Source organism: Poecilia reticulata, linkage group LG16, assembly GCF_000633615.1.
Source record: "Poecilia reticulata strain Guanapo linkage group LG16, Guppy_female_1.0+MT, whole genome shotgun sequence".
NCBI lineage: Eukaryota > Metazoa > Chordata > Actinopteri > Cyprinodontiformes > Poeciliidae > Poecilia > Poecilia reticulata.
The window spans coordinates 13,015,501-13,026,140 of record NC_024346.1 but is presented as its reverse complement, the minus strand read 5'-3'; the positions used below and the strand labels follow the sequence as shown (position 1 = coordinate 13,026,140).

At 41.8% G+C, this 10,640-nt stretch overlaps 1 protein-coding gene across 1 annotated transcript in view; it reads right to left on the bottom strand.

Moving 5' to 3' along the window:
• vars1 (valyl-tRNA synthetase 1) overlaps nt 1-10,603 on the bottom strand; it is a 17,514-nt gene extending 6,911 nt beyond the window's left edge. Inside the window, exons 1-20 of the mRNA XM_008431336.1 lie at nt 10,525-10,603; nt 9,686-10,044; nt 8,173-8,316; nt 7,896-8,091; nt 7,685-7,800; nt 7,487-7,562; nt 6,857-6,957; nt 6,647-6,774; nt 5,574-5,738; nt 5,290-5,491; nt 4,135-4,243; nt 3,869-4,048; nt 3,631-3,755; nt 3,398-3,501; nt 3,158-3,316; nt 1,191-1,281; nt 969-1,074; nt 766-836; nt 435-560; nt 249-353 (exon numbers count right to left, since the gene is read on the bottom strand). Of these exons, the coding sequence (XP_008429558.1) occupies nt 249-353; nt 435-560; nt 766-836; nt 969-1,074; nt 1,191-1,281; nt 3,158-3,316; nt 3,398-3,501; nt 3,631-3,755; nt 3,869-4,048; nt 4,135-4,243; nt 5,290-5,491; nt 5,574-5,738; nt 6,647-6,774; nt 6,857-6,957; nt 7,487-7,562; nt 7,685-7,800; nt 7,896-8,091; nt 8,173-8,316; nt 9,686-10,042 (2,661 nt within the window). The 5' untranslated portion in view covers nt 10,043-10,044; nt 10,525-10,603. The remainder of the gene's footprint in view (nt 1-248; nt 354-434; nt 561-765; nt 837-968; nt 1,075-1,190; nt 1,282-3,157; nt 3,317-3,397; nt 3,502-3,630; nt 3,756-3,868; nt 4,049-4,134; nt 4,244-5,289; nt 5,492-5,573; nt 5,739-6,646; nt 6,775-6,856; nt 6,958-7,486; nt 7,563-7,684; nt 7,801-7,895; nt 8,092-8,172; nt 8,317-9,685; nt 10,045-10,524) is intronic.
• Between the last annotated feature and the right edge of the window lie 37 nt (nt 10,604-10,640).

Genomic DNA, 10,640 nt, shown 5'->3' with positions numbered 1-10,640 from the left:
ATGGATGGATGGATGGATGGATGGATGGATGGATGGATGGATGGATGGATGGATGGATGGATGGATGGATGGATGGATGGATGGATGGATGGATGCCCACATGACCTGCTATAAATGTACATTTCCTGTCATTACTTATTTCTTTTATCTTCCTCGTCTGGTGATGGACGACCCGTCGCTTTAAGCAGAAACCTCATAGAGAACGCCTCCTGAAGCATTATGGGTAACGTCAGTAGCGACTCTGTTACCTCCAGGGAAATCCCGGTGATGACGTCCAGCGGGTCGATGACGTTCCCGAGGGATTTGCTCATCTTCCTCCCGTGAGCGTCCCGCACCACGGCGTGCAGATAAACCTGTCGATGAGAGACGCCGTCATTCGTCGTTCAGGCTGATCGTCTTCCTGCTAAAGGTCGCCAACGGTCGGCCGGCCTCACCTCTTTGAAGGGCAGCTTGCCCGTCAGTTTCAGGCCCATCATCACCATGCGGGCGACCCAGAAGAACAGGATGTCATGACCCGTCTCCAGCAGGGTGCCGGGGTAGAAGACGTTCAGGTCCTGGCTCTGAACCATGAGGGAAAACACTCTCAAAGTCACGTTTTACGAGACATGAACCCGTATATTATCTTCATAAAAGTTACAGGTGAACGCAGAATTGAGGTGAAGGCACTCCCGGTTTATAAGCTCCGCTTTACAGCTTCTTATCTTCTGCGGAGGAGGCTGCAGCCTTAGTGGCATTTGCATCGGTAGCGAGTCAGACGAGTCTTACCTCATTAGGCCATCCGAAAATAGAGAAGGGGAAAATGCCAGACGAGAACCAAGTGTCCAGAACATCCTCGTCTGAAACACGAGAGCAGAAGAAGGTTAGCTCGTCCGCTCAAATAGTTGGTTAAATTGATTTAATTAAGTGACTCTGCGTGGCTGCAGACCGGCTAACCGAGGTACTGAACGAGCTAAACGAGTAAATCTCACCCTGCCGGAGGGAAATCTTATCCACAGACACATTGAAGCGTTTTGCTGCTTTTTCTTTGGCCTCCTCCTCTGATCTGCCACTCACCCAGTAATGACCATCCATGTCCTAGAGATACAAAATAAAAATAAAAAACGCAAGATATGAGCAATGCTGATGTAAATCGCTTTTGCCTGTCGTCTAAAACCCTCCACAGCTGAAAGAAGCGATAGATGTCAGTTTACCTCGCCGGGCTTCACAGCGGGATCATTTACTGTGACGAAATAGGCAGGAATACGGTGACCCCACCACAGCTGCCGGGAGATGCACCAGTCTCTAAAAAAGAATGGAGGAGAATTTGAAATTGCTCTTAAATTATTGAAACAAGACGTCGACAATTTGTGAGAAATTGCTTCTGAAAAAAAAAATAAAAAATCAAAGTTTTGCAAAGATTTTCTGTGTCATAGTTACAGATTTTTGTTTTGTGCCAAATTAGATAAAGATGAAAACATGTTTAATACTGTTTCATGTCAAGAATTGAAATGCAGCATCAGCTGTTTGTTAAGAGGTAGTTTTACCAACACATTCTGCTACAAACGGACCTTTGAAGACATTCTTGGTCGTGATGTGGCCCAAAATGAAAATGATTTTGACACAGCAGGCTGAAGCTACATTTGCTAGATTCTTCTCATGCACATTAAACCTTTAATAATCGAGCGTCAAACTGAGATCTGGTTGTTCCACATGTAAACAACAGACTGCTGGTGTCGGTTTTGTTCCAAGAGTTTCCAAAATTAAAGTCCGAGGCAAATCCTCTCCTGCCAAACCAGTATGGCAACAAATTCCAGTCATGAGAATTTTCCATTTGCAAATCACAATGTGTAGTTGTGAACTGAGTTTTGTAACCTTGCAGAATAAAATGGTGGAGAATTTTATCTTTGTGCATCAATAGATAATAATTCATGTTTGTAAAAAATAAAACACACAAGCTATAATTATAGTTTTTTGTTACAGATACAAAACTACGTTTAAAACTTTACTTCTTTTGCTTACGTGTGAGTCCGAGTTTTAATAGTTTTGGGTTTTTCAATAGTTTAGTTTTATTTCGCTGTGACGTTTTGTCTGATTCAGTTTTAATTAGTTTTTATAGTGTGTTTACTAGTTTTATTAGTTTAGATTTTATTGGTTACAGTAGTAGTTTTAGTATTTTTCATATTTTGATTAATTTTTAGGTCAAATTATTGTATTGTGATTATGTATACATATTTCAAATTTCAAAACATATATTTAATTATTGTTGAACAACAATTAACTCTAGTGTTTTATCTCAACTTTGCCATCGCCATTTTGCAGACATCAGACTAACAGAGGTGCTACCAGGAGTTTAGAGCTTAATTTGCCAACAGCTTGTATAAAAAAACAAATCAATTTCACATCAGTTAAAAGGCTGATAAATAGATTCATCAACAAAAAACATAAACTATTATATCAATAATTTCAGTATGTTTTAGTTAGTTTAATAACCAGACGATACAGTTCTAGTACCGTATTTTCCGCACTATAAGGCGCACCTAAAAACCTTCAATTTCCTCAAAAGCCGACAGTGCGCCTTATAATCCGGTGCGCCTTATATATGGACCAATATTGAGCCACAACAGGTCTAGCAACTACGGTAAGCAGCTGCCGACTTCATTTCCCCCGTAGAAGAAGAAGTGAGCGGTGCATGCTGGAATAGTTGTCAGAATGCTGGTTTGTTAATAAAGTTTGATAATACATTTAGACGTCGGAGGGGTGGGTCGAGGGAAGAGAGACAGAGTCTGCGGCGGCAGCGTGTCGGTTGGTCTGTGTTACCCAGAAAGCAGTTGGGCACAATATTGCAACACCAACACCGTGAGTGAAACAATGACTGGGGCAGCCTATTATTTAAAGTACTCGGGGACCATTTCTTTACAAATGTGGATGTGTAATAATAGAGTACGGAACAAATTGACAACTCAAACTGAAGCGTCTATTCTATGCGCCTTATAATCCGGTGCGCCTTATAGTGCGGAAAATACGGTAAGTTACAGTTTTTCCCCATTAATTGCAGTTTTTACTTATTTCAGTTAATGTTCAGTTTTGATATAATGGCCTTGGTTTGAACGTGTAGGTACGAATCTTGACGAGGATTTTCTCCCTTTCGGCTGATTGGTCATGTAAATAACAGACCTACCTGATGTTGTCCATCCAGTTGAACCACGTCTTCAGGTGGTGATCAGGGATGATCTTCAGCTTCCCTTCCCTCACGACGTCTGCAGCCTGTTTGCCCATTTCTGTGCAGCTGACGTACCACTGAGGCTTCAGCAGCGGCTCCACGATGTCCTTCGAACGGCTGATTGAGAGGGAAAAGGGCAAAGGTTAGGAAATCATTCTAAATGGGAGACATAAATCTTTCAAACCGTCTGCGCTCTACCTGCAGACGGGCACAACCATGGGGTTGTCTTTGATCTCTTTAAACTGGCCTCTGTCCTTCAGCGCCTGCAGGACGGCTGTTCTGGCCTCGAATCGCTTCATGCCCTTTGGGACAAACAGAGGAGGTGAAAATGAGACTTCTGAGACGAAATGGCTTCCCTGAGCCAAGCTGACCGAGTGTCACAAAGAAAATGCCCTCGCTGCAGGAGGAACAGAGCTAATGAGACACTGTACCAGGAAGGGAGGAGGCACGTTAATGAGCAGCCCATTTTCATCCAAGATGTTGATGAAGGCCAGATTGTGTCTCTCTCCGACCTCGTAGTCATTATGGTCGTGAGCTGGGGTGATTTTGACAGCACCTGAACGCAGAGGGTGGAGAGGGACGGAAAAGGACAACTGTAATGAGCCAAAAGGCCCGGCTGAACAACTCTGTGATTACTTCTTCTCTTTTCCCTGTGATTGAAAACCTCACCCGTTCCAAAATTCATGTCCACAAAGTCGTCAAAGACTATCGGCATCTTGCGCTCGCAAAAGGGATGCAGCACAAATTTTCCCTTCAGGTGCTGGTACCTGGGGTCAGCCGGGTGGACGGCCACCGCCGTGTCTCCCAACATCGTCTCGATACGGGTCGTGGCCACGATCACTTCCTCATCTGAGGAACACCGAGTTCAGGGAATTTACTGACGGCGGGACACGGCGTCTTCGCTAAATTCATCTGTTCTGCTCCACTGTATATACCTGATCCATCCACCTTGTAAGCGAAGGACACCAAGACCCCGAACTCTACTTTCTCCTTGTAGCCGGGCACAGGGAGCAGAGTTCTGCCACTGAGCTCCTTTTTATCCACCTGGAAGACAAATATTAAAGGTTTATTGAGGAGGGAACACTGTGACCAGAGCCGGCAGAGGACGGGCTGGAATCAGGTTTCATTTTGTCTCTATCTGCACATTTACAGCTCTGGAAACAAATGTACATCCAGTCATCGCAGGCATGAAGGTCAGGATAACTTCTAATGGTGGATTAGAGTCGTTCTTTCCCACAACTTCACTTGATTTTTAAACTAGAATAAAGTGCACAAGTTCTCAAAGTGTTTAAAATGATAGAGTTCAATTAATTAGCTTCAAACACAGTTAATCATTTGAGATCAAGAATCATACAAATTTGTTCATGAGTTATTTACTAGTCAGAGTAAAATTATTACTTTTACAGATAAAATTTTCTTACAATGGAAAATGTTTAATTTGACATAAAGTATCTGTATTTTTATGACCGAGCTTTTATAATGAGTAGAGCCAAGTTTATCCAGAGACTTTTACTGAAAAGCCAAATTTGCTGCACCCAAATCAGCACTTATCTAATTTATTAAACTCGGCTAAATATAGGAAGCATTTTAAAAGAAAGTGACCTGAATTATGTTCTCATAGCTGAGAATAAATTAGTTCAACTGAGCCTGGAAGAATTTGAGAACCAGATGGCTTTCTTTTAATACAGCGAACGTACAAAATCCTTTTTATATTTTGAATATATGATGAATAACACTCCTTTCCTAAAAAAAACAAAAAAACAAAAGTCACATGACTTTATGTGATTGATTTCAGTACAGCAGGAAAAATATATGCTGATCTAATGTCAGACTATTCATGTTTTTAAGTCTTCTCTTAAAGCTAACTTTTTCTCATTGGTCTTTAACTCAGCTTGTTGGTTTTTACAGTTACTGTTAATGTATTTGCTGTGTTTTTATTTTTTGTTAAGCATACAACACTTTGGTCAACAGCACTGTATTTAAAGTGCTTTATAAATAAAGCTGGAACTGAATAAAAAGGTTATTTAACTTTTTATACGGTATATGTCAACATCACAAGCAGAGAGAAAGGAGGACAGGTTCAAACTGACCTCTATGTCAGAGATGGCGGAGTTCAGTGTGCAGGACCAGTTGACGAGCCTCTTGCTCCGGTAAATCACTCCTTCGTCATGCATGCGGATGAAGGCCTCCTGCACTGCGTAGGACAGCTTCTGGTCCATGGTGAAGCACGCCCTGTCCCAGTCCAGAGAGGAGCCCAGCTTCTTCAGCTGGTGGTAAATTCGGTCTCCCTTCCTTCAGAGGACAACGTTCATCTTCATTAGCTGTTTATTAAAAGTCGTTTTGGATCCATTTTTCGGCTGGTATTTAGACTCACTCATTCTTCCATTTCCAGACTTCCTGGATGAAGTTCTCCCTGCCCAGATCGTGGCGGCTCAGACCTTTCTCTCTCTTCAGCTTCTTCTCCACCACCACTTGCGTTGCGATGCCGGCGTGGTCGCAGCCCGGGTTCCACAGCGTGGTTTCCCCCCGCATCCTGTGCCTAAAGACGAACCTCATTAGCTCACTACAACTCTAAAAGTGACCTGTTACGCTTCCTTGAACTGGTTAGGATACGTCTGTATACTAAACATGTTCATGACGTCTTAGTGAGCTTCCTGCCCAGTTTTGCCTATTTTTAGGGGTCACTTTAAATCCAAGTAAGCTGCTGCTGGCCACGCCCCCAACTCAACGTTTTCACTCACATGGGGAAATGGCTGCAAACAGATGCGAAATTATGCAATCGTGCATCTTTGAAAAGAATAAATAGATTTAAAATACATTTTCATTAATAGACTGTAGTGCAATTTAAATTCTTCAAAAAAACAATTTTTTTAATAAAAAACATCTGTGGGAAAATTAAATTGAGAATTTATATTGAGCTTAAGAGAGAGTATCAAACTGGGTCCTATGAAAACTAAATTTATCCGGAAAGCAGCGGCTCCTTTGTGCCCAGATCAGAACTGGGCACAAAGTACCAACAAGTGGTTTCTGAATGGTAAGTCAACAATAAAACGCTTGTCTTTTCCAGCAGCCATTGCACAGCGCATATAGCAGTAAAACCAGCTTACCAAACGTGCTAGAATTCCATTTTGGTTGCTAGGTAACGGGCTGGTCTTTGCTGGGGTTGCAAGGTGATGGAAAGTGTCTGCTGATTTGTAACCTTACATTCAGAAAGTTTTTGAAACGTCTCATTTTCCAAACACCTAAAAACATGAACTTATTGCCAAAACAACAGCAGCTGGGTTTTTTAAATGGTGTGGGATGTTTTTAGAAGCAGTAGAAACCGAAATGGAAGTACAAAATTATGCAAAGTGTGAATTTTGCATAATTGGTGCCCTTTAAAATTCACAATTTCAGTGAAATACTCCTTTGATATTTCCAGTTACAAGGCAATGAAGTATAAATTACCATCTGGTCAAACAATCCTGAATGGCGTTGGTGAGAGCGTGACCCAGGTGAAGAGATCCGGTCACGTTTGGAGGAGGAATGCACATCATGAAGATGCCACGAGGGTTCTGCTCACTGATGCTCTTCCTCTATAAAATGCAGGAGATTAGAGTTATTCCTTAAATGTTCTGATCCAGAGTTGGCACAAACAAAGAAGAGGGACACACTTACACCAAACTCAGGTTTGAAAAAGCCCTGCTTCTCCCACCATGGATACCAGGTAGCCTCCACGTACTGAGGGCTGTACGAGTCAGGAAGCGCACTGACGACGTCTAAAACCAGAGGTCACAGAGAAGCTTCATACTCTATAAACAATTCATATTATATGGTGAAAATAACCATTAGTCCTGCAAAACGGAGAGGAATAACATGTCAGGATAACACAAGCAGCCCTTATAATTAAAATTTTATCGGAATATACTCAATGGCAATTTGACTATCGAGTAAAAAGCTAAAAAGCATGGACTCCCTGCATCTTGCTAGGAGAATTTTATGTAAAGTTTAAAAAGGGTTTTGTGTACAAATTTAGAACATACAAAATGATTAAAGAAAGAAAGCGTTTTGTGTTCTTGTTGCAGGTTGTGAGAAGGTAAATCTTAATTTCCAGGATAGTTACCGACTCCTACTGCAAGAAAAATACTCAGAACAATTAATGAAGTTTGGTCTCGACTCTTCTGTGTTCCTGATTGTATTTCAATGCAAGCAGGAAAGTCTTGTAGCTACGATGTATTTCAGTTTTTCAATGTGTCAAATAAAAGTTAAAACGATGACGAGTAACCAGATCTGCGATGTTTGAACTACCTTTTTTCTCTCCGGGGTTTGTAGGAATGTCGTAGGTAATCACTCCAAGCTCTTTCTTTTCAGGTTTTGCCTTTTTCTGGAAGACAAAAGCAGCAAGGACCGAACACAAAGCATTTATCAAGTCATCTGTGTGATGTACATTTTGACGCTTTTTGAAATTACAAAAACACTCTTTCAAAGATTCATTATTTTCCATACCTCTGCTGCAGGTTGTGTCTTTTTCTTTGCCTCCATTTCCTTCTTTTGTTGAAACTTTTCCAGTTTTTCTTTCTTCTTTGCTTCCTTTTTCAGCTGCGCCTCCGTCTTTGGTGGACCTGCAGGTGAAAATTAATAAGCAAACTCAGAGATAAACATTGCTGCGAATCGCAAAATAGTCCTCTAATATTTACGAATGGAGGACTCGGTTTACCATTAGCAGCAGAACTGTTGGAGTCCACAGCAACATAAGCAGCTTTTCCAGCAGCGTTGGGTGTTGGTGTTACTGGTCCCACTTTCTCACAAAGAGCGATCTCTCCCAGCACCTTCAGGAACTGAGGCTGGTTGATGCAGGTTGTGAACCATCTGGTCACGTTGGTCACTGCCTTCCTGTCTGAAGGCTCCAACGCCTGAAAATAAAACATTAAACTAAAACAAGAAAAGACCAGGCAGGGGGAAGCTTTTATCATACGGCTGTGCTGCATACGTACATATTTGAACGGCAGAAGAACAGCTGTAGCAACAGCCATGTCAGCCAGAGTGAGGCTCTCTCCCACCAGGTACGTTCTCGGTGCCAAGGCCTGATCCAGAACCTTTAGAACCCGCATGAACTCCGCCCGCGAAGTCTGCTGCAGCTGAAAGTCAGAAAAGAGTTAAAGGAGATAATTCAGACAATCTAATCTCATCAGAGGTGGATAGAGTACCAAATACTGTATTCAAGTAAGAGTACAAGTGAAACTTCAACATATGTTTTTCCTCAAAAAAAGTGGTTTAAAGGCTAAACGAGTAACAGATAAATTAATCAATCATGAGATGAACCAAAATTCAAAGCTAACTGGATTATTTTTGTATTTTAAAGACCAAAATGAAAAAAATTTATATAAATAAAATAATTACAAAATAATATCAGGCAAAAAAAACAACAACAACATTTTCCCCAATCAATTTCTTTCAAAATAAAACTTGTGAAACTTTACCCAAACTTGTAGGAGTGTGTATGTGTCAGATTTATGACACTGGTGGGAGATACTTTATTTTGCACTTCATAAATCTGGCCTTTATTGAAGAGTGGAACAAAGAAAGGTAGTGTTAAAGGAAACCTGTTTGCAGTTTGCCAAAAGCCGTAAAGGGACAGAACAAACATGACGAACAAAAACTGAAACTATTAGCTAAACATAGAGCAGCCCTGGAAGACAATCTTTAAGAGAATCCAAAAGAGGCAGAGGGCCAGTAGGTCAACAACCATGAATATACAGCCACAGCTACAGTACAATGGTTTAGATCAAAGCATGTTCATGTGTTAAAATAAAACATCTAAATCCGACTGAGAATCTCCAATCGAGCTTAAATTTTTCTGGGTAAAGATGTACAAAGCTGTTAGAGCAGTGAGTTTTTTGGACATTTCTCTATCTGTGTCATATGATGGGTCTAGAAAGTAGAGCTGGACAACAAATCAATAACAATATATATAACAGTAGTTATATCAATATCAATAGAAAATACATTTGATAGATTGTTCAACACTTTCACTGAACTCCAATCCAGAACCGCACAGCATTCTGGGGGATGTAGGCAGAGGAAAGGCTTTAGCCACTCAACCTCTGACGTCACATTGGTGGCATCAACTCGTTAACTCTTTGGTTACCTGGCAACAACCTTTACCATAACTTGTGGTTACCTAGCAACAACCTTTACAGTAACTTGCACAACAGCAGTTTCAGGTTTTGCTACTGTGCTTCATAACTGCTTCAAAATAAACAACAGTGTGGAGAGAAAGGAGAAACTGACCAACAGCTCAAGAGGAAAGGTCACACCACCAGTTTGGCTGAATTTCAGAAATTTAAAAACAAAAAACGAATCAATAATTATCGACATCCACTGATATTAAACGCTTACATCGTGATAAGTTTTTCCGCCACATCGCCCAGTCCTTGTACCATAAAATGCGAAAATATTAAAGGGGAAAGAATACTGCATCTAAATTCACAACAAGCCTTTGCTTACCTTTTTATCTACGCCCATCACTCCCATCAGAGGGAAGACCACGGCACAGGAAACTGGGGTGAGCTCGTTGTCTGCAAAGCTGAGCCACTGCCACACTTGGCTCTGTTGCTTTGAATCCACCCCAGCCCTCTTCCCCTGAAAAGCCAAGTACCAGGCCACCGCACTGGCCCCGCTCAGGACAGAGTCCGCGTCTCCGGCAGCGGTCAGGGCCAGGGCGGGTCTGGAGCGGGCATTCAGGGAAGCTGGCGGATCCTCCGAGATGATCCGAGGACGAGATGATGGACAAAACTCAGCAGCGATGAGAGCCAGCAGACTCCTGAAGTCATCGGGGTGAGGGGACACGTAGAGGGTGGCCATCTCTGGAGGAGACACGGGAGAAACACGAGTTTGGCACAACACTGAAACACAAACATTTCCTGTAAAAGTTTCACAGCTGAGCAGCAACAAACTGGTTTATCCAGTCTAAAGAAAAATCATGACCATATTAATAAGACTTGTGAGGAAGTTAAAGTCGGTAATAAGTTTTAAATTTACTACTTTTGAAAAATATGGGTTATATACAATATCGCTCCGGTTGACAGCTGGAAAGCATGATGATTTTACCACCCTATATGTTCTGTTTTATTAGGTTTAAAAGCTGATCTCTGTCACCACCTGTCAACTCTGAAGTCCTGCCCGGCAGGCTAAGTTAGCCTTAGCTTCTCTGTCAAAGTAAAGCTTCACTTTTTTACTCTTACTCTGGGTTTTGTCCGCACTGCTGCAGCTTCTAACTCGCTGTCTTTAGGCAAAGTTGTAGCGCTTTCTGTTAAAAATAGCGCTTAGAGAAAAGCAATTCATACCATTGAATGGAGCAGAGAGATGTCAGCTTAGTTAGCATACACACAACCACATGAGTCCGCTCGGTCTTCTGCGCATGCGTCATCTGATGCAACGTAACAACAACTTCCGGTAAAAA